This window comes from Eptesicus fuscus, chromosome 7, assembly GCF_027574615.1.
Source record: "Eptesicus fuscus isolate TK198812 chromosome 7, DD_ASM_mEF_20220401, whole genome shotgun sequence".
Lineage (NCBI taxonomy): Eukaryota > Metazoa > Chordata > Mammalia > Chiroptera > Vespertilionidae > Eptesicus > Eptesicus fuscus.
In genome coordinates this window covers 69,636,910-69,660,421 of record NC_072479.1, presented here as the reverse complement: position 1 = coordinate 69,660,421, position 23,512 = coordinate 69,636,910, and the positions used below count along the sequence as shown (strand labels likewise).

At 42.2% G+C, this 23,512-nt stretch overlaps 1 protein-coding gene and 1 long non-coding RNA gene across 2 annotated transcripts in view; one reads left to right on the top strand and one right to left on the bottom strand.

The window, feature by feature from the left end:
* Window positions 1-625: 625 nt before the first annotated feature.
* Window positions 626-1,963, bottom strand: LOC114231185 (uncharacterized). The gene is made up of 2 exons (XR_008556627.1): window positions 1,856-1,963; window positions 626-904 (listed from the first exon to the last, which is right to left on the bottom strand). It is a non-coding gene; the product is annotated as an uncharacterized LOC114231185 (long non-coding RNA).
* Window positions 1,372-23,512, top strand: part of FGD4 (FYVE, RhoGEF and PH domain containing 4) — a 211,958-nt gene continuing 189,817 nt past the window's right edge. Inside the window, exon 1 of the mRNA XM_028144138.2 lies at window positions 1,372-1,955. Within this exon, the coding sequence (XP_027999939.2) occupies window positions 1,679-1,955 (277 nt within the window). The 5' untranslated portion in view covers window positions 1,372-1,678. The remainder of the gene's footprint in view (window positions 1,956-23,512) is intronic.

The window sequence follows — 23,512 nt, the reverse complement described above, 5'->3', positions numbered from 1 at the left end:
TATCCTTTTGAGAGAAATGTCTATTCAGATCTTTTGCCCACTTCTTAATTGAATTGTTTATTTTGTTGTTGAGTTTTATAAGTTCCTTATACATTTTGAATATTAAGATCTTATTAGATGTATTATTGGCAAGTATGTTCTTCCATTCAGTTCCTGTTAAAATAACTGTTTCCTCTTCTTCAATGAGATCTTCATGAAATTATCTGTATGTCAGCCCCCTAATGCTGCTATATAGTCAGCATCATTTATGCCTTTTAGTGACCTTTTTTTCTTTAATGATATTTATATGAAATCCTATCTAGTGAAAGCATTAAAGTAAATAATTAACATTTATAATTCATTTACTGAGGAAATAACAATTTTTATTAATTATTAATAACAATCATTATTAATTATTAATAACAATAAGGATTTATTATTAAAGTGAAAGAAATTTTTCAACTTTCTCCAGTGTGATTGAAATAAGAGTGAATCTGCTGTAAAGTACTGACTTCTATTAAATTCTAGTGTGGGAAGTGATGTTCTACTAGTAGTTGAAGCAACTTACTAGTTCATTGTTTTTATCCTGAGTATTCTTTTTTGGTTTTATTTTGTTTATTAGGAAATAGATCAGTCTGAGACAGGCTATGTTGATAAAATTAAATAGAATGCTTGTTTAAAACATTTAATTAGAATTAAAACACATCAGTATACATATAACTTTTCCTACATTGGAAAATATAAAAACAAAGTTTAAGGAACATGAATCAGTCCATAGTCTTCTGTTACTGTGTTAATTCCTAGGAGGGGAGTGATTCCGGACTGCCCGCTCCTGTGTGTATAGTGGATCTCCCATGGTCCAGGGCTCCAGGTTCCTCCACCGGGCCCTGTGCACTCCAGCTGGCCCTTGGCGAAGAGTAGTTTCCTGGCAAGACAAGGGTGCAGAAACCAGGTCTGAAGGTGGTACACATCAACTCTGCTCATTGTGGCTTCCGCATCTTGGTTTCCTAATCTAAAACACTTAACTCGCTGGTTAGCTCTACGACATAAATACGATTATTATTCAGGGCTCAGTTCAGCAGGTGGGACACACGGCAGACCCTTGTCCTGTGGGTCTGTGAGGACAGGAAGCCATTGGGCAGAGTCCGAAGAAGCTGTAATTACCTCCCCTCTCCAACTCCCGGCGCGCAGGTGAGCGCAGCGGACCTCGGGAGCGCCCAGGTGTGCGGCCGCAGGTGAGCGCCTCGCGGTTGCTCTCGGCCAATGGGCGAGCGCTGGGCGGCGGGCGGGGCGGAGCCTCCAGTGGCGCCCGGGCTCCAGACCGCGCCCAGGGCGCTCCACTAGGCACCGCGCGTCCTTGGCAGCTTTCCCGGCCAGAGGAGGAGGAGGAGGAGGAGGAGGAGGAGGCTGTGGCGCTGGCGGCTCCCGCGGCCTGAACTCTGCGCTATCCCCGTCCCTCCCGCAGGGCCTCCGGCGTTTGGCTCCGGAGAGAAGGGCGTGGAAGCAGCCCCAGCCCGGTCGCTGCGGTAGCGGCGTCAGGTGAGTGCGGGAGCCGCGGAGCGCGAGCGCCAAACTGCGTGGCCCTCCGCGTCCCGGGAAGGAAGGGACGAGGAAGACTTGCCCAGGAGCCGCCGGAGCAGAGGGGCGCCGCGCGGCGCAGCCCCGAGTCACCGCTCTTGAGTCGCGCCAAACGTGGGGCATGCAGGCGACACCCCCCCGCGTCGGGCTGCCCCTTAGGAGCGCGCCGAGCGCTCACTCGCGTCCGGACCGGGGCGGGAGAGAGTGCGGAGCGGGGAGCGAGCCCGGCCCCGCGAGCGGCAAGGGCGGCTACGACTTCAGGCGGGTGGCGATTCGGCGGAAGTCCAATGTCTCCTACCTGCTGCATGGGACCCCCAGACCCTGGAGTCGGCCCTCGCTGCACCCGGGATGGGCCGAGCCGGCCGCCTTCAGGATCCAGCCGCCCGCGGGCACCCCAGGTCAGTGCCTCGGGAGGGAAGGGAGGAGCGGGGGGCGTGGGCTCAGGTGTGGGGCGCGCCCTGTCGGTGCGCTGGGTCTGCCGGCTGCAAAGGGAGCCAGCCGGGGAGGTTTTCCCAGGGGCTGCGCCTGGCCGCCTACCCCCTGGCCTATTTTGTCCCTTTTCCCCAAAGGACCCGCCTAGGCTGAGCTTGCCTTGGAGGTCAATTACCAGAGAATTCCGGAAGTAAACGTACCACTCTTAAAGTTTGGTTATCATGCCCATTTTCTGAATACCGAAGTTTACGTTTCTTCGCTCAATTCTTGCTTTTGGCCCGTCCTCATGAAGGACTAGTGGATGGGGAGGCTGATGGTCACCCTGGTCTGGCAGCCTCGCTGTGGAGTGACCGAGGACCACCAGCAACCCTGAGTGCTCCGGGGTGCCCCTTTTGGAAAAACAACCCCCTGGACTCCCACCCTGAGTGTGAGTAGCTGCAAGCCTCTCATAAGGAAATACGTTCCCAATATGGAGAAACTTCATTCTTACTGCTGTTTTCGTACTGACAGATTTAGGTATCGGCAATGCGGTATTGTGAGGTCTGAATTCTCATTGAATCTTAGTATTGGAAGAAATGAGCAAGATGATCTATTCAAGCCCACATCTCCTTAGCTCTTCAAAGGCATTCCTTTCTACCAAGGGGAACTGAAACTATGCAGAACACACTAGAGATGTTTTTCTTGATTTGCAAAACTTTTCTTTACAATCCCCTCGACCTTGTTTTGTGCTCTTATTCTGCCATACCCAGAGATGTCTCGTATGTAGACCAGTTATGAGGCAAAACCCTTATTTAAGCAGAGGAATACAGATACTTGAACTCACTTTCACTCATTTTGTTCTGGTTTAGCAAAGCCGTTGTGATGGTTTGAATGTAATGCGCGCTTTGGAGGTTTAAAAATAGTCCTTGTCCCGAAGCTGTGGTAGTCACAGGGCAGAAAAATATGATAATGGCTTACCATTATGATGAATTTATAGCCACACTAGATAAGGGCAGAAGTAGTGATATGAGGAAAAAATGTAAACACGTAACCGAATTACAGTGCTTCAGGTCTGGATTTCCTCATCGGCAAAATGAAGGCACGGGTGAAATAATCTCTGAAATCTCTTCCAGATTCAGGTGATTCATTCTTCCTTTTAAAGTGAAACTGCATTGCTTGTGTAGAAGTTATTTATTAATCCGTTTTTCAGTTGTTTGAGCTACCCAATGTCTTAATCATCAGCTGTGTTTGAACTTGAGGGTAATGGAATCCAAGCCTTTTATATCACTTTACTTAAAATCACCTACATTGTTTCAAACTCTGAGCAAAAGATAGTATCTCCCTTCTCGATCTAGGAGTAAGGAGTGTTGTGGCAGCCTATATTTCTACAAGGTACTGTGCTTATAAAAGAAAGAGTTATTTTTTTATTTCTTATTTTCCTTTTCTATTTGTTGTTAATCCTTATCCAAGGATATTTTCCCATTGATTTTTAGAGGGAGTGAGACACAGAGAGAGAGAAACATTGATGTGAGACTGGGGACTGACCAGAATCGAACCCAAGACCCTTCAGAGGGCCCAACACTCTGTCCACTGAGCCAAACGGACTAGGGCTCTATTCTGTTTTTTATTCAGAGAAAATTCAAAGCACCTCCCCTCCCCTTTCTTTCTTTTTTTCTTTTTCTAAACATGAACTCCAAGTTTTTGCTGCTATTATTATTAGGGTTGAAAAGTAATTACTGTGTCTTCCTGGGTACAGTTGTTTCTCTTTATCATAATATAGTCTGCAGTATCTGTTGGAGAATTATCTGGTGTTTTGACAGGTAGTCTTAAACTGTTGAATGACCACACCTTATTCAATTTGGTGGGGTAAAACAATCAGAAAGTGCTTCCTTGTTTTAATCAAATCTGCTACTCAATATTAAGTCTCATTCAACTATCATTATATAAATAGAGTCTTCTCATCAAAAAGTAAACAAGGTTTAAATTCCTAAGAAGTGCCAATCTATAGTACCTAGAAAAGTATTTACATATGAAAAACACAACATTTAGACTCATTGCATACTCATAATCAAATTATTACTTTCCCTTTCAAAGAAGGAACAAAAACTGAGATGTCAAGAACTCAGCAGAGAATTCAGTTTAACGGTGCTGTATTATATTCGATGATTGTGAAACCCACTATTTTTAGAGTTCTCTGCTTTTTGGTCAAGAAAAAAGAAAGGAAAGGAAAGGGAAAAAAGTCTACCAATTGCATCCCCCACATGTAGCTGAATGTGAATCTTCTCAAATAGGGAAAAGAGAGAGGCGAGGTAATTAAGACAGGCTTTGGGGACATACAGCACCCAAGTTCTAGTCCCACTTTCATTACTAGTTGTATGAATTGGACCAAGACTCTTACCTCATTTCTTAGTTTCCTCATCTGGACAATGGAGATAATGGTACTTTATAGGACTGTTGGGAGGATGAAGTACAATTATATAGGTAAATGTCTGGCACAAAACAAGCATGCCAGATAGTATCCTAACAAGGACTCATTATCCATCTCTGTCCCAAAGAGTCTGGCACATAGGAGACACTCTATTAAAGTTCACAATAGCTACTACTTATTAAGGGCGTTTTGTGTATTAAAGAACTCTGCTGTGTGATACACACATTAAGACGTGTATATGAAATTTCACAGCAATCTTAATAGGTCGGTAGTACAGTATTATGCCCATTTTGCAGTTGAAGAAATTGAGGCACAGAAGTTTTACTAACTTTCTTGGAATCATAAACTGCTACTTATTTATCCAGGATTCAATCAAGTACACCTGGCATCAAAGCACATAATATAACGCACATAATTCCATTATGAAAAAAAATTTAAAAGGGTATTGTGTGTGTCTGTGTGTGTGTGTGTGTGGTGTGGGATTGAACTTTTCTTATTTCGTGTTTTATTTGGTTCAACTTTTCTGTTCCTTCCCCCTTTCCATGGTATGAATATCTGAAACCTTTGGGGGTAGAGGAAAATCTTATCTACTGAATGTGTGTGTTTCCTGCTATTATTCAAGGTAGCGTGTTTCCTTAATTATTCCATAATTTTATGGGAATCCTGAAGGATGTGTATTGAAGATACCTTTCTGTAGAAAATACTTGTTTGTTTCTACTTCCAAGACTACATCTATTAACCAGGCATTTCCTTGGCTTGAAGATGTTGTAAATCTGAGTTCAGGCTTGCTCAGGGGAGATCAGTGTCATTATCTTCATTAATTAATCTAGGTTTGGTGTAGGTCTGCAGATTTACTCATTAGTTTGCTTTGATGGAAGGCAGATTTTTCCTACCTCACCCTTTTAATGAAGATGTAGCTCTTTCAAATGTGGAACATTGAGGTTGTTTCTCATGTTCAATCCTTTTCCATTCAGAAGCTCAAAATCAAGTCTCCCTTTCCCTTACAAGACCCTCAGGTTTCTGGAGGGGATGGTATTGCTCCCATGGCAGCGCGGGCCTACAAATTAGTTTGCCGCTAGGGTTTAGATTTGTCGTTCTTTTTCTTTTTTTCTCTTATTCTTGGGAACCTTCATTATCTTATCTCAGCAGTGCACTTAAAAGTATATCCTTTGTTATTTATTGAGCATCTGGGTGATGTGTGACAACTCTTCACATTATTATGACATGCAAGCTTTCCATAAGTAAGAGTTTCTTTTTAAAGTTCTCACCATGGCTGGAATACTCGGGTTTTCAACATAAAGTCCAATATCATGAGTACTTTTAGAGGACTAATTTCACCTTTGTTGAGAGGGGGTTGCAGTGGAAATTTGGGTAAGAAGGATAAGAGTACTGTTCATTACGGTAAATGCTGGCTCTGAATCAGAACTATATGTGTTTTACTTACAATTCTTATTTTTGTGACAACCCAGCAAGATAGGTGGTATTATTACCATTTACAGAAGAAAGAAATCAAGTTTTAGAAAATCTTACCTGTAATGTTGTACACCTAGCCTAGGTTTCAGAAGCAGGATTTGAACCAGGTCTCTCTGGCTTCACTTCTCACATGCTTGCAACACTAGTTTTAAGATGTCCCAGAGCCGTAGTCGGCAAACTGCGGCTCGCGAGCCACATGCAGCTCTTTGGCCCCTTGAGTGTGGCTCTTCCACAAAATATCATGGCCTGGGCGAGTCTATTTTGAAGAAGTGGTGTTAGAAGAAGTTTAAGTTTAAAAAATTTGGCTCTCAAAAGAAATTTCAATCGTTGTACTGTTGATATTTGGCTCTGTTGACTAATGAGTTTGCCGACCACTGTCCCAGAGCTTTGAAAAGCAAAGTGCGATTCAATGACAATGTATCCTATATGTTTACATATATGTTAGGGCTAATAATATTTGTGACATGAATGAATGTGTCTTATATTTAAAACAGTGATCTAAACAAGTAATTTGTTTAAGGATTTATAATAAAATGATGATGTATGTCAATATTGTTAATGTTTGTTAGAAGCTGCTTAAAGATGGACTTTGAGATTGGAAAGTCCTTCAGAGGAACAGGAATCAGGAAGAGGTTTTTTTTTTTTTTTTTTACTTGAATTTCTTTCCAAGAGCAGTTTAAAGAGCAGTTGTCTTTTAATGAATAGCCATTCATTAGGTATCTGCCCAAGGCCACTACCTCTGGACTTGCAAGGTATTTGGTTCAATTCTTGCGTAGTCTGTACTGACAAAATTTTTTAACATGCATTTGCTGGAAAGTTGATTGAAAAAAGACTCAAACATGGTGTGTTTCATTTTGTTGATGTGAGCATAGTGAAATTCACTAGGTTTGGACAGGAGCTCGTAATCTGTATTTTTAAAAAGTATATCAGATAATTCTGATGATGTGCTTGGTTTCCAAATGCCACCCTACTGGCTGCATCAGAATTGCTTGGAGTGCTAATTAAAAATTCCCAGCCACACCCTAGATTTGAGTCAGGATTTCCAGGAGTAGGGTTAGGGAAGCTGTATTTTCCACAGGTGCCCCGAGTTTTCTGAATGCAACCAGTTTTGAACCACTGGGCATTCCCAAACATGGATCAACTCCACCTTTGGTCCTGAGGATAGGTTTTGCTGGTGCCAGGCAATGAATGATACAGATTGCCCCTCAACTAACACATCATCTGGACCCTCTGTACTTTTTGGCAAACTTCTTGCCTATTCCTGGTTGATTCTTCATTGCATTTTCTACATGTCTTTTCTACTTTGCTCTTGTTTCTCAACCCCACCCTGTCCCTCTTGAAATAGACTTTAATTTATGCTGATATACTTTTTATATCCAACAGGAGTATCTGATGTGAGCTCGGTTGACCTCTTTTTACTTCCACCTCCTCTCTCTTCTCTTCAAACGAGTTTAAACTTTGATATTCTCTGGAGCTACCACCCAACAGAGCTTTCTTACTTAAACTACTGTATGTACTTCCTTTGCTGTCTCCGTTTCTTTATCCTCCTCCCCACTTATTTCTAGGCTACCTTCTGTTCCCAACTGGATCAGTACTCTGTTACCTAACAGCCTGTTTCCAGCCCTTATTGTTATTTTTTTCAGTGGCATTTGCTTCTTTTTGAAGCCCTCCTTTGGGTCTGGATTACACGAGATCGCCTGATTTTCCCACTTCACTAAATCTCAAAATTTCATCCTCTGGCTAGCCCATTTTTCTCCTGCCATCTCTATTATTTCCTGCCACCTCTTTTTATTATTATTTTTAAAATATATTTTTTAATTGACTTTTTACAGAGAGGAAGGGAGAGAGATAGTTAGAAACATCGATGAGAGAGAAGCATGGATCAGCTGCCTCCTGCACACCCCGCACTGGAGATGTGCCCGCAACCAAGGTACATGCCCTTGACCGGAATCGAACCTGGGACCCTTCAGTCCCCAGGCCATTGCTCTATCCAGTGAGCCAAACCACCTAGGGCCCACCTCTTTTATTTAATGGTCTCATTCAGTCTCTGGGCTTTTCTAGGTTATCTGTACTGCTCTGCGATTTTCAAGGCCTGCTTAAGAAATGTAAATGTCATAGGGCACCAAATTGCAACCTCTGATGCAACCAAGCCTTTTCTCCTGACATTCCTTGGCGGTATTAACAACCTTGCTTTTCTTTGGCTTCAAAGATTATTTTAAATTTGCTCTTCTCTGTTATCTACTTGCCATCCGATCTGCCTCCAGTACTATTGCTTCCCCTTCTTTTCCTGGTGGCGCCTTTGTCATATTCCAGCCCCACTTTTCTCCCCAGCAGTACTGCTATCCACTTTGCTCCCCCCCCCGCCCCCATTAATTTTCTTAAATCTGGTATTGATCACATCTTTCCCATGGCCAGAAGCCTTCTGTGGCTCCTCAACTGGCTGTTATTGATATCTGTAATGAGATACTCTGTATTCGAGAATGATCATTTGGTGACTGACTGTTGGTTAAAGGTTTACCAGTAACCCCTCAGTGTAGAGATGGGCCTTTAGGAGTTCATACAAATATTTAATCTTATTTGAACTCCTAAAGCTGGACTAGTTATGCATTGCCCACATGTTAGGAGCCGTATGTGTTTTCAGGACTACATTTGGCATCGTTTGCAGAGCATTGTGCAGAAGTAGTCATCTGTCCTAGGAGTGACTTGGTTGACAGTGGACATTAGCACCAGGAAGTATTCTGGGACCTCACAGTCAGTTTTGTGTTATTGTCTCACTTATGCAGCAATAGACTGAAGATAAAACCTAGCTGTTGGGCCCATTCACCAGAATTCACCACCTGCAGCTGTTACAGGACAGGGAAGCTGGCTCTGAGCAGGTCTGCATAGGGCTGGCCAGTATGGTTTCTTGACTTCATGCAGGAAAGATTTCACAACGGGAGGGTCTGTTTTTAAAAATCTGCGGCCCAAGGAAGGGCCTAGGATAGAAGAAGCAACAGGAGAGACCTAGGTGGTGCTCTGGTTGGCTCTCTAGAAATATTATAGAAATTAAGTGAGCCCAGGGGGCTGCTCTAGCTCACTGGGAAGTCAGAAAAGGGGGCCTTGGAGACAGTTTCAGGGGATTAGCCCAGCATGAGCTATCACTGCCCATTGTTCCCCTGGTTGCTAGTCTCATGGGGACCCTTAGAGTTTAGGAGATGCCTGCCTGTGGGGGAAGATGAGGGGGAAGGAGAAGGCACAGGCATTCTCCTGGCTGGGGAAACACACACTGGGTCCTTTGTTTTGAGGCTTTTAGCTCTCTCTTGCTGGCGGGAATCTTAGGGGAGGTCTCAGGGGAGGTTTTCAGCAGGATTATGCATCCCTTTTCTGGTGTGCCCTTTTAGGGTCGTGGTCTCTACTGATTGGTCAGCACCAGGGCGGGGGTGATTAGTCATTGCCAGTGGTCCTGGTGTAGCCCACCTGGTTTTGCTGCTTTTCTGAGCCTGGAGCTGAAATACAACTGAGGCCTAGATGTTATCTCTAGGGATGTGACCTGTATCTGGCTGAAAATTGCTCGGCCAGTTTGTTCAGCTGTTTCAGTTTCCCTATTCTACTTGGCCAAGGAATTTTCCTAACTTCTGACTATCCTGCCTCACAGCCACTATTCTGGGGACTGCACCAAGGAAAATAGCCAGCCTGCTGTGCTAGGCTATGGATGTTCCCTGGGCTTCTGGTGGGCAACATTTTGTATTAGGCTACATGCTAATAGAAGCCTTAAAAAGCGCAACACCTTCAGGATAGGGTTATTTGTGTTTTTTAAATTTATGCTAACGAGTACATTTAAGAGGTGAGAAGTCAGTATATAGAACCAAATAAATTATAAGATATCCCAGCAGAAGAATACAAGAGGTTATTGTTTATAATTTCAAGTGTAATGCAGTATAAGGTATAGGAAGTTATCAAATTATAGCCATATTTGGTTAAAAATCATTACTAATGTTAACGAAAAAAATCATTGAAACCTGTAAAGAATTTTAGTGAGTTTATTTGAGCCAAAATGTCGACATATGCCGGGAAGCAGAACCTCAATGAATTGAGATAATGCTCCGAGGAAATGGTGGGTTACATCTGTATTTATACATTGCCATCAAAGGAGGGACATAGGTCGGCTACATGAAATTCATTGGTGACGGATTAAGGAGGTGGGTTAAAGTCAAACGGTGGGAAACCCCTGGGATTGGATAAAAAGCAAAATGATGGACACATACTTAGGTGGGTACAGGAACAATTAACATGATAATGAAGGAATTTGAAGTATCTGTCCTGGCGCCCACCACATTTGGTTGTGCCCCAGGGGCTCCAGCAAAAGAAGGAAGTTACAAGTCACCCAAACATCTCACAGATATGTTATCTTAGAGGCAAAAAGGCAAATGGGCTCAGTAAGGAAGATCTAAGTTGATCTTTGTCAGGGAAGATATCGGACTAGGACATGACTGCCCACTATAACCTGTTTGTAGTTAAATATTTAATTTTCAAACCATCCTTTGTGGTTATTTCAGGTCTCTGAGTTTGCAAGACTGCCACGCAGGCCTTCCCTGAGCTTGTCAGGTTAGCATGTGGCTCCTTCCGTTCACACTAAAAAATCCTCCCTAGAACAGTAACGCTTTTAAACAAAGTGATTTTTATTTCCTCTGTAGAGAGTTGACTTAACATGTAACTCTCCCCTGCCCCCCCCCCCCCCAAAAAAAAAGAAAAACACAGGCCGCTTTAATGCTGTTATATTGGTGACTTAATATGATAATTGGTGTTGGAAATCCAAGATGAATAATACAAATGCCTTGACCTTAAGTATTTTCAGCCTACAAGGGGGAATGTGGTATATGATAAACCGGTGTGGTTATATATGATAAACCAGGTGATTTGTAAGTCAGTGTTGGTATAAGAGCAGTGAACAGAGTGGTTGCAGTTCAGAGGAAGGCACACTTTGCTCTGCTACATCCAATTTTGGGGAAGACTGCCCAGCCAACTTGGACCTTCAGGGTCCCGGGTAAGCCTGTGTCTGTTGGCTTATGCATCCGTTGGGAGCAGTATCCTGCTGACACAACCTGGAAATCTGTACCAGGCTGGGAAAATAGCTCTCCCAAGTACCATTCAGACCCCTGAACCACTTAGTTCCACTAGGATCTGTGTCCTTTTTCAAATCCCTAGATCTGTCTTAGTTTGTCTCTATGAGCCCACAAAAGCTAGGGATCCTTCAACCCTTTAGCAGCAAGTATTTCAGTGTTTACTACGGGCCAGTCATTGTGTTAGGCCCTAGAAAATCAAAGTGGGAAGAATACACTATGATGGCTTAGCGTGTGGGCCCTGGAGTCCGATTGGCTGGGTTTTTGAAGCCTTCTGCAGTAATTATCTGGGTGATTTGGGTTCTTTTTTTCTTTTTTTTTTTTTTTTTTTTACTTAGTTCCCTCATCTATAAAATGGGATATAAATATTACCCACATTGTAGAGTTTGTTAGAAGAATAAAAAGTTAATATTCTTAAAGGGCTTAGAACGGTGCTTGGGAAGTTTTCAAATAACAGGTTTCTAGGTTGTTAGGATGAACACAGGCAACTCTTCCCAGTGTGGGTTTATTTTGGCATTTTAAGTGTATCTCTACTCTAGCACTGTCTTACTGGATTGTGATTGGTTGTTTACCACTTGTCCTCTCATTGCTTTTCATAATACTTTCTATTTAGGCTCCCCCCACCCCACCCCACACACTTAGTTCCTGCCAAAGCTGCCTGCCACTGCTGGCCTCTCTCAGTCTTTCCTCCTGTGCTGTTTTGAGCCCCATCCACTTCGGTGTCAACCTTCCCTAGAGCCTGAATTGCCTCACAGAACCACCACCCTCTTCTTCTGTTTCCTCACCTCTCAACACTGATCCTCTATTGACTCAAGCGGCAACCGGTTATTTTCCACGGTCCGCAGAGCTCCCTGACCACTTGTCTTCTATCCCTATAGGAAAAAACCGCCCTGCATTCACTCTGGCCAGCCACCTCAACTTCTTCACTGATATTCCTCCTTGTTTTTCTACTCCACCTGCCTCACCAATCCCTAACTCAAGTCATCCTTTCCATCAGTCCTCAGGGTCCATTCAAGGGCTCAATAAATATTGAGTGAACAGAAGAACCCCAACTAGCTTGGCATATCTTTGCTTCCATATAAGAATTTTCTGACAACACTGTTAGAAAATGAAATTGTGTTCCTTCGGTGGGCCTGATGAGTTCCTTATTAATGAGAATACTCAAAGAGAGGCGAAATGACTTCTTGGCTATATTGTACAAGAGAGAGAATGTCAGATGTAACTCTTTCTGATCCCAGACTGCAAACAAAATATTCTAACATCAGTGGTTCTCAGCTTTCCTCTGTGTCTACACCATTCATATGCTCCTCTCAGGAACATGCAGCAATTTTGTGCAGGGGCGTATTAAGAAAGGCGTGGGAATAGTATACTTTGTTTTCTTTGAGAATTCATGGAATAGATACCCCTTTCAGTTTAACAGTTTTTTTTATTATTCCTGGCATTCTTTTTGTTGCTGTGATGTTTTGACTGGAGAGATAATTGGGGTTTATAGGATTGGGGTTGCTCCTCCACTGAAAGGCTCCCAAATACTCTCTTAGATGGTCAGGAGTTCCATTATCTTATCGCTTTACTAGAGGCCCAGTGCATGGATTCATGCACCGGTGAGGTCCCTCGGCCTGGCCTGTGGGGATCGGGGTGAAACCGGCTCCCGACATCCCTTGAGGGGTCCCAGATTGCGAGAGGGCGGTTCTTGGGTGATGCACCCTGGAATCAGGCTCCCTCCTCTCTGGTTCCTGGTGCATCACTCAAGAACCGCCACTGCCAAGTGACCGCAGCTCAGCAGCTCCTGCATTGAGCATCTGCCCCCGGTGGTCAGTGTGCATCATAGCTACTAGCCAGTCTGCCGGTCGCTTAGGCTTTTATATATGTAGATCCTTTTCCATCTCTGCTGTCTTCTTTCTCCTTTCATAGTCTTTTTCTTTGCCTATTGTTGGTCACTAGTAGGACTTGGCTTTTGAGGACAAAACTCCTAATGAAAGTCCTCCTTTCTTCTGCCATCTCTAATGGGCATCTCTTAAAAAAAAACAATCTGAGAGGCAGAAACAAGGAATGATCAGAAGTTATATTTTAGCTCCCAGCTCTTATAGAAAAAGATGAGCCTGGGGTATATATGATACCTGAAATATCACTGTATTGTTTTCCATCTCTTAATGTATTTCATCAACTTTAAAATATACACTTTTTCACACTTTAATATCTCTGAAATTGTAATGTTTCTTTCAATTGATGGTGCTTTAAAAATTGTGAGACATTGAAATGTAGGTTGGCCTAAATTTTAAAATATAATGGCACAATATTTACTGCCTCTGAGTAATAGTAAAGCTTATGAAATACATTCCTGGATTAAAAAACTGGAAACATTGACTAACAACTTCTTCACCTCCTCCTATAAACTGAAAACATACTTACTGTATGTGGCTATCCCTTCCATTATCTCTGGTTACTGCTTCAGCCCTCTTAATTTTAATTATAATCGTGAGAGTCATAATAATAATAATAGCTGTTATTTATTGAGCACCTTCTTCGTTGGTCAGACACTATTCTAAGTGCTTTATGTCCATAAACTCAATTATCACAAATAGGAGCCATTATTCCCATTGTACAGAGTAGGAACCAGAAGCCCAGACAGAATTAAATAATTTGTCCAAGTTCACATGGCTAAAGGAGCCAGGATTTAAACTAATGCTCTTAACCCCATACTTTCTATCTCCCATAACATTCTTATTATTATTTTAGATTTTTTTAATGGATTTTTAGAGAGAGAGGAAGGGAGAGGGAGAGAAGAGAGAAACATTGATCTGCTGCCTCTTTCACACCCCTTACCAGGGATTGAGCCAGTAACCCGGGCATGTGCCCTGACTCAGAATTGAACTGACAACCTTTTTGTGCACAGGTCGGCACCCAACCAACTAAGCCACACCAGTTTTTACATAAAGATACTAATTGTGGATCTTTAGTAATGAAGAATCACTTTCCTCTTATATTTTTATCCAGAGTTTAAATAAAAAAGCAACACTATAATCTACTGTAGCTAATGAGGAAGAGGGGAAAGCTATTTTCAAGGAGAAAGAAACATATTTGTAGAAAAGATTCTGGAACTGTAAACAAGAATAGCTTCTGGTCTTTGCTGTGCAACCAAATTTCTTGGGACTACCTAACTCAAGCCCTCTGCTGCTTTTTTCCCTGAGAACTTATTTAACTACATTATATCATATCTCATTTAGCTGGGTGACAGTTGCCTAGTAAACTCTGAAGTTATATGAATAGTATTAATTTTTAAGAATCCTGCTCCTTTTAGGTGTTCTGCAAAAACAGGCAAAACTGTATTTCTTTTTTACCCCATTAAAAAAAAAAAAGGACTATAATGGATAGCTACATAATAGAATGTGTCTATATATACACACATGCATATACATGTTTATATGTAATACTAAATAGTAATATTAGGATCCTACTTGTCTATGTTGGCAAATCACATTAATTTTTCTAACTAAGAAAATTAGTCATAGCTTTTTCCCCCCACTCTTAACCTTTTTAATGTAATAATAAAGTGGGTTTGACCTGCAAAGTTTCTGTTGGGAAATCAGCTGACAGTCATATGAGTGCTCCCCTGTAGGTAACTAATTGCTTTTCTCTTGCTGCTTTTAAGATTCTCTCTTTGTCTTTAACTCTTGGTATTTTAATTATGATGTGTCTTGGTGTGGGCTTCATTGGTTTCCTCTTGTTTGGGACTCTCTGTGCTTCCTGGACTTGTAAGTCTATTTCTTTCACCAGGTAGGGGAAGTTTTCTGTCATTATTTCTTCTAATAGGTTTTCACTATCTTGCTCTCTCTCTTCTCCTTCTGGCTCCCACATAATGCAAATGTTGGTATGCTTGAAGTTGTCCCAGAGGCTCCTTACACTATCTTCATATTTTTTGGATTCTTTTTTCTTTTTGCTCTTTGGTTAGATGTTTTTTTGCTTCCTCATATCCCAAATAATTGATTTGATTCTCTGAATCCTCTACTCTACTGTTGAATCCCTATAAATTCTTCTTCTTCTTTTTTAAAATATATTTTTATTGATTTTAGAGAAAAAGGGAGAGGGAGAGAGATTTAGAAACATCAACAATGACAGAGAATCATTGATTGGCTGCCTCCTGCATGCCCCACACTGGGAATTGAGCTTGCAACCTGGACATGTGCCCTGACTGGGAATTGAACCATGACCTCCTGGCTCATAGGTCAGTGCTCAACCACTGAGCCATGCTGGCTGAGCTCCTGTAAATTATTCTTTATTTCAGTTAGTTTGTGCTTAATTTCTGACTTTTTTGTTGTTGTTGTCTTTGACATTCTCACTAAGATCCTTGTAAGTCTCACTAAGTCCCCTGAAGCTCTCATTAAGTCCCTTGAACCTCTCATTAAGATCTTTGAGTAACCTTATAACCATTGTTTTGAACTCTGTATCCAGGAGCTTGCTTGCTTCCATTTCTTTCATTTGTAACATGTTTCTTTGTCTCCGCATTTTGGTTGCTTCCCTGTGTTTGCTTCTATGTATTAGGTAGAGCTGTTATGTCTCCTGAAATTGGTAGAGTGGCCTTATGTAATAGGTGTCCTATAGGGCCCAGTGGCTCAGCCACCCCAGTTACCTGAGCTGGGCACTCTAGGTGCACCCCTGTGTGGGCTGTGTGCACAGTCTTGTTGTAGTTGAGCCTTGTTTGACATCACTGGGAGGAATTGGCCTTCAGGCTAATTGGCTGTAAGGACCAACTGAGTCTACAGTGGAAGAGCTGCTATGCAGGAGACACCCCTCAGGAACAGGACTTGCTTCAGTGGGGCTTTGGTGCTCACTGAGTCTGCCCCTTGAATGTGTTGATTATGGATGTGTAGAGTTGTAATCTGGTATGGTTTGAAGTTGTCCACTAGGTCACTGACTCTGGAGCCTCCCAGGAGTTGCAAAGACAACTAGTGCCTGGGGCCACCCATCAGGAGCTACAGAGACGTGTGCAGAGGGCTGATATTTGTATTGGGCTTGGAAGTGCCCAAGTGAGGCCGAGCTGTGAGGCAAAGCAGGCTGGTGCTAGTGCTGGGTCTTGGGCCTCTTATTGATAAGTATGGGGCATGCTGACTACAGCTGCTGCTTGTTAATGAGGTTTTAGTAAAGTCTGAAGCCTGAGCCAGGACAGGCCATTCATATGGAAAAGCAGCTACAAACAGCTTGGGTGGGGCTGCATATTGTATGGGGTGGGGTCTCAGAGAATCACCAGGGCAGAGCAAACAGCGTGAGCCAGGCTGATGGAAACTCAGATATGGCTGCCAGTCAGCTCTGCGATGGGGGAGGTCCCAGCACAGGTTCAGTGATCCCTGCGAGCACCCTTGTCTGGAAGAAAGCCGCTCCCAAGTTGCTACCCCAAAGACAGAAACTTTGCAGGCCAGAGGGGAACGGCAAGAAATAGTCAAAGTGATGAAAAGTAAGGACCTACAACCAAGATTACCTAGCAAAGCTATCATTTAGAATTGAAGGTCACAGGCAAGAAACAGCTAAAGGAGCTCATCACCACCAAACCAGTATTACATGAAATTTTGAAGGGTATTCTTTAAGAAGAGGAAGAATGAAGAGCGGGGGAGAGGAAGGGGGAGAGAAAGAAGGAGGGGTTGGTGGAAGGACAAAAATATGAACAGTAAAATGGAAATAAATACATATCTATCAACTACTGAATCTAAAATCAAAATAAACAAATCCAATGAACAAAACAAACCGATGAATAAAATAGAATCCAGAGGCATGGAAACATGGAACAGACTGATGAATCTCAGAGGGAATGGGGGTGGGTGGGTGGAAGGCGATTAACCAAAGATCTTATATGCATACTAGAGGCCCACTACACGAAATTTGTGCATGGGTAGGGTCCCTAGGCATGGCCAGCGATCAGGGTCGATCTGTGAGGCGATTGGCGGGGCAATCCAGGGGGCCCCCACTGGCACCTGCCTTGGCGGGCCTGGTGCCACCCGCTCACTGGCCCCGCCCCCTGCTGCTGCTGGCTAGCCCCTCCCCCTGCTGCTGGTCACCTCCCTCTGTGGGGCAATCGCCCCCCCCCCCCCCACTGGCACCCACCTTGGCTGGCCTGGGACCTGCGGGCTGGGGGCAGCTCCTGTGTTGAACGTCTGCCCCATGGTGGTCAGTGTGCATCATAGTGACCAGTTGTTCCACCGGTGGTTCTGCTCGTTCGGTCTATTTGCATATTAGGCTATTATTATATAGTCTATGCATTACCTATGGATGCAGACAATAGGGTGGTAAAGTCCTGGTGTGGGGCAGGAACCTGGCGGAGGGAGGCAATGAGGGGGTGGGAAGAGGGACATCTGTAATACTCTCAACAGTAAAGTTTTTAAAAATAAAAAAATAAAGATTTTAAATCTCTTAACATTAAAAAAAACTGGATTTGAGTAGTCATACCCAGAGATGCTGTCCACTAGGGAGCAAGAACTAGGGAACTGACTGGGGTGCTAATTAGAGCCCCTCTATAGTCCTTTCATAGAAAGTGGTAAACTCAGGCCACTGGTTATGAAAACAGTGAAAAGAAGGGAAGGGAAGGATTCAGAAGGAAGCAAGGAGGCAACTGCCAATGATGCAATCTTTGTTCTGAAGTCAGTGTGGTGCCCAGTTTAAGCTTATTATCATTGAGAACTAATGCCCATTTCCTACTTCGGAACTGAATGACCAACTTGTATGTTTTTGTTAACCTGGGAGATTTGCTTTAACCACATCGTGGGCATTGGGAAGGTAGAAAAAAAGGGAATAGAAAATTAAAAGATATTCACATAACCCCCACTTTCAGTGGGCAGCTGTCATCATATAATGTCATAAAGCTCCCTGATGAGCTGGCAGGGGTGGGAAAGGTGCTTCTCTTACTTACAGTCCTGATGGTGACTCATCTCTGTAAACTTTAGGAAAACTAAATTGTCAATAGCATGTATCGCTGATGCACTAACAGCCCTTCTTTCAGAATATTCATTCCCACAGATTTTTTTGTTAATTGCCAATTTCTAGCCTAGATTCCTGGGTCCCCCTACAATTTATGCTTTTTCATCTGAAAGAGGATTTTTATTTTGATTCCTTGTTTTGGGTCTCACAATTAGTTCCTACAAATGTTATAGTGACTCATTAAGAAAATAGCCTTTGTGACTCCTGCCGACCACAGTTCCTGTGACTAGGGTCTCTGAGTCCTCTTTCGCTATGACTTCCTCCAGCTATCGCCAGTCATGAGCCACCTCATCCTTTGTGGGCCTGGGTGGTGGCACCGTGCACTTTGGAGCTGGAGGTGCCTCCTGTGTGCCCAGCATCCTCAGGGGCTTGGGCGGCCATGATGTATCGGTGTCCTCCACTTGCTTCGTGTCCTCCTCTGTCTCTGGGCGCTAGGGAGGTGGATACTAGGTGTACCAGTTAATAATGCGGATTTTTTTTCAATAGATGGAGTTACACATATGTTGAGATATATGCAATTTGATATGTATGCTGTTTTGTTGGATTGGCAGCAAGCTTCAAAACTTCATATGTCAAATTTGCTGAAGGTGTTAACATCATAGATATTTTTACGCCTAAAAATGTCGAATTTCGTGCCAAAAAAGAGCATTTGTGGGAAGTTTTAATTCATTACTTTATTTTGAAGAAAAAGTTATCGTATACTTTAGGAAGCTTATGGTAAACATGCTCCATCTCAAGAGACTTGTGAACGCTGGTTTAAACACTTTAAAAGTGATGATTTCGATGTGAAAGACAAAGAATGTCCAGGTCAACTGAAAAAGTTTGAAGACCAACAATTACAAGAATTATTGGATGAAGATGCATGTCAAACTCTAAAATAACTTGCAGAAAGATTAAACGTTGCTCAGCAAACAATTTCCAATCGTTTATAAGCAATGGGAAATATTTTTTTAAAAATATATTTTTTATTGATTTTTTATAGAGAGGAAGGGAGAGGGATAGAGAGTTAGGAACATCGATGAGAGAGAAACATCCATGAGCTGCCTCCTGCACACCCCCTACTGGGGATGTACCTGCAACCAAGGTACATGCCTTGGACCAGAATCGAACCTGGGACCCTTCAGTCAGCAGTCCGATGCTCTATCCACTGAGCCAAACTGGTCAGGGCAGCAATGGGAAAGATTTTAAAGGAAGGAAAATGGGTGCCACATCAACTGAGCAAAAGACAAATGGAAAACCGAAAAGTCATCAGTAAAATGTTGCTTCAACGGCATGAAAGAAAGTGTTTTTTGCATTGAATTGTGACTGGTGATGAAAAGTGGATTTATTTTGAGAATCCCAAATGCACAAAATTATGGGTTGATCCAGGTCAACCATCAACATTGACTGCAAGGCCAAATAACTTCAGAAAGAAGACAATGTCCTGCGTTTGGTGGGATCAGGAAGGTGTGGTGTATTATGAGCTTCTAAAACCAGGTGAAACTGTTAATACTGATCGCTACCAACAACAAATAATCAATTTGAACCACACTTTGATTGTGAAATGACCAGAATGTGCCAGAAGACACGGCAAAGTAATTTTGCTTCATGATAATGCACCATCACACACTTCAAAACCAGTTAAAGACACGTTAAAAGATCTTGCCTGGGAATTATTAACCCACCCACTGTATTCACCAGACCTTGCTCCTTCAGATTACCACTTGTTCCGATCGATGGCACATGCACTTTCTGAGCAGCACTTCAAAACATATGAAGTGGAAAATTGGGTCTCTGGGACAGGGAGGAAGGTGATTGTGGTGGGTGGTGAAAGTGAGCATTGCACAGACCTTAGAAGTAGAGTGGCAGGCCTGGGCCCTTTGCACTAGTGGTTACAGCAACTGGGTCACCATGGGCTGCTATCTTGACAGGAACAGGTGGAGGCAGAGCGTGGGATCAAACTTATTTAAGAATAGAGAAATGAGTCGGCATGAGGCCTTCTTTTCACCAAGTTCACCAAGTTGAGAGCTGTGTATACAGAGATTCTTTCTTCATCGCCTCTTCTATTTGTTTAATCACTTTAACACGAAATGAACCTTTATGTTAGTTAGTATCATGAGAGCAGGACTATGCCTGTCTTGTTCCCACTATTTCTTCAACACCCAGAAGAGTTCCTGGCTCATATTAGGTGTCTGTGAAATTCTAACTGAGTGAGTGAATGAAATCCTATGTTGAGTGCTACATTTTCAAAATGCATATTTTATGCCAGTCCGGTAAGTAATTTAAATACACTTAACAAAACCAGTGGTTCTCATGACTCTTAAGGAATATTTGACAATGTCTGGAGCTACTGGTATCTAGAGAGGAGGAGAGGTTCGGGTGCTGCTAAACATCCTACAATGCACAGAACAGCCTCCACAACAAAGAATTATCCAGCCCAAAATGTTAATAGTGCCAACCTGAGAAAGCCTATACTAACCAGTCTTGTTGATGGTCATCTTAACCATCATAATTAGTGTCAATAGTTAAAGAAAATCCTTTGTTTACCAACCACATTCATTTGTAGAGAACTTTTAAGACCCTTTATCTTTTTAAATATATATATATTTTAAATTTATTTTAGAGAGAGAAAGGAAGAGGGAGAGAGAAATAGAGACATCAATGATGAGAGAGAATCATCGATTGGCTGCTTCCTGTATGCCCCTTACTGGGGATCGAGGCCACAACCCAGGCATGTGGTGTGACTGGAATTGAACTGTGACCTCCTGGTTCATAGGTCGACACTCAACCACTGAGGCACACTGGCAGGGCATAAACATTTTTTTATGACAAGGATGTAATTATAAATGTTCATTACTGAAATGGGGGGTGTCATATTTTTTTTCTATTTGTCATGTCAGGTTGTTAGACAATTCCTGTTAATATCTAAAAGCTACACACTCTTGTAACTCCTTCCCTCCAGAGCCCCTCTCATTTCTTTCCTAATCTGTGGCTTTTTAATCTGCTGTGAGCAATGGAAAAATTAAAAGCACACTTAAGGAATTTGCTAAGTGAAGGCTTACATGAGTAAAGTACAGAGTTTTCAACATTATTTTAAGAGCAGATAACTTTTTTTTTTTTCAACTTGGTCTGATGTCCTAATGGTTACTACTGTTGTCCAAATGTTATTAGATGTTATGTATTTCCAAGCCATTTCTATAAAGCAAGTGAGAATTTAATGTCTTCCAAGATGAGAAGAAGTGTCTTAAAGACCACTACTGCATATTCCTACCTGCATCACTGGAGAGCAGTAACATCCTGAAAAAGTCATTTTCACAATGGAAAAGAACATGTATGTGATATGTAGATGGTACAGTGAAATGATGTGTGACAGTAGAATTGTGTGTCTAGAAAAGATATTTCACTTTTGCTGAAAAATGAAGAGACCTGGTGAAATGCAAAACATCCAAAAGAGTAAAAGGTATCTCACTTTCTCTGAAAATAAAGATACTGGTCACATACAAAATGTCCAAAAGGCTAACAGGGAATTTATACAACATGTTAATATAAGTTCACTTTGTCATGGAAGGGTCTAGAGCAGTGGTTCTCAACCTTTCTAATGCCGCGACCCTTTAATACAGTTCCTCATGTTGTGGTGACGTTGTGGGCTTGATCCCTAGTAGGGAGCATGCAGGAGACACCAATTGATGTTTCTCACTGTCCCTTCCTCTCTCTCTAAAATCAGTAAAAACATATTTAAAAATAATAATAAAGTACAGCATAGAGAATATAGTCAATAATCTACACTAATAAAAGAGTAACATGCTAATTGACCATACCTTCATGACTCCCACCGGCCAATCAGGAGCAAGTATGCAAATTAACCCAACAAAGATGGGTTAATTTGCATATGCAGGCGCTGAGCGGCTGGGGGCGTTCCCCACCAGCCCAGTCACTCTGGGTCTCTGGGCAGCATGGGAAGGCGGAAAGGCAGTTCAGGGCCAGAGTAGAAAGGCAGCTCTGGCCAGAGTGAAGGTGGTGCCGGCAGCCAGGGGAAGGAAGGCCCATTCTTGCACGAATCTTCGTGCATCGGGCCTCTAGTATTGTAATAACTATGTATGGTGCCAGGTGGGTACTGGAACGATCAGGGGGAATATTTTGTAAAGTAGGTGATTGTCTGACCACTATACTACACACCTGAAACTAATACAAATAATATTGAATGCAGACTGTTATTGAAAAATTAAAATAATATATTTTTAAGTCTTCTTTAATGGTTTTGGAGCAAATGTAAACATCTGAGAATGTGAAAACTGCTGGTTCTACTCAAGTGAATACCACAGGCATCTGCTAAAAGTTTTGGTACATTGGTTTTATTATATGTCTTCAAAAGGGCTCAGGTCAATTCCAATTGACAGTTAAAATACACACAAACACCGTGTGTGTGTGTGTGTGTGTGTGTGTGTGTGTGTGTGTGTGTAAATAAAATTTGTAGCTAGCACTACTGAGTACTGAATATGTAAATGTACCAAGCTTTACATGTATTACTTAATTTAATCCTTCAGGACCTTACCAAATACTTCCATTATCCTGATTTTATAAAGAAACCACCTTAGGGAGATCATGAGACTCGACTTGCCCCAAGCTGTCAAGTAGTAGAGGCAGGATTTTAACCCAAGCCTGACTGATTCTGAGCTGGGTCTCTTAACCACTTTTACCATACTTTCAAGAAGTGAAGCTGCTCTCCTCAAAACAAAAATTTTCTGTCATTCACCATTATATTTGGTTTTTTAAAAATCTTATTCGCTACTCCATGACTTACATGCAGTACACAGACAAAATTCTGTCCAAGCACCATATGGTGCCTCGTCACATTATGTAGGTTTTTGAATTAGAATAAATTTGAACCCTGTTCACATGTTAATAATATTCTAAATGTCAATTATCTTCAACAGTTTCAAGTTGTTCCCATTTTCCTAGCATAAAGCACTGAGAAGGCGAGTAAGTTAATTACACCCATAAAGAACCCAGAGTGGGCCCAGATACATAAAAACACTAATTCACATAAACGAAATGACCTTCCTGAAGACTACAGTGTGATTAAAGCTTTCTTCTTTGTAAAGGCCAGACTGCTTTACAGTAGCTAAGAAATGAATTTAGCCTAAGAATTAGAATTATTTTCATGTGTGTGAAATTTACCAGGAAGAAGGGGAACTATTTTAAATATTCTAGCTATAAAGAGTTATTTGTATTCAAACTATTACTGCTCACCTGAGCCTCACTTTTTAGTTAGAGGGTAACTAACATCTTTGTGGCTAAGCAAGATCTAATGGAAGCTAACACAGTCAGAATAAATTACCGAGGTTTCAGGTTCTCTTCTGTTTTAAAAGTGTAGACAGAACGTTTTAGAATGTAGTATTAATGAAAAGAGCTGGGAAGAGGTGGAGTGTGTGAGGAAACTTAGAAAAGAAAGGGAAAGGCTCAAGTTGTTACGTAGGTCAGGTTAAACATATTATCAGATAGCTAATCCCTTTGCTTTACTGAAGGTTTTTACCCCCTTGTACCCCACCCATGAAAGAGAGAGAGATTTTTAAAAAAAATGTAACTTTGTCTTAAAAAAAAT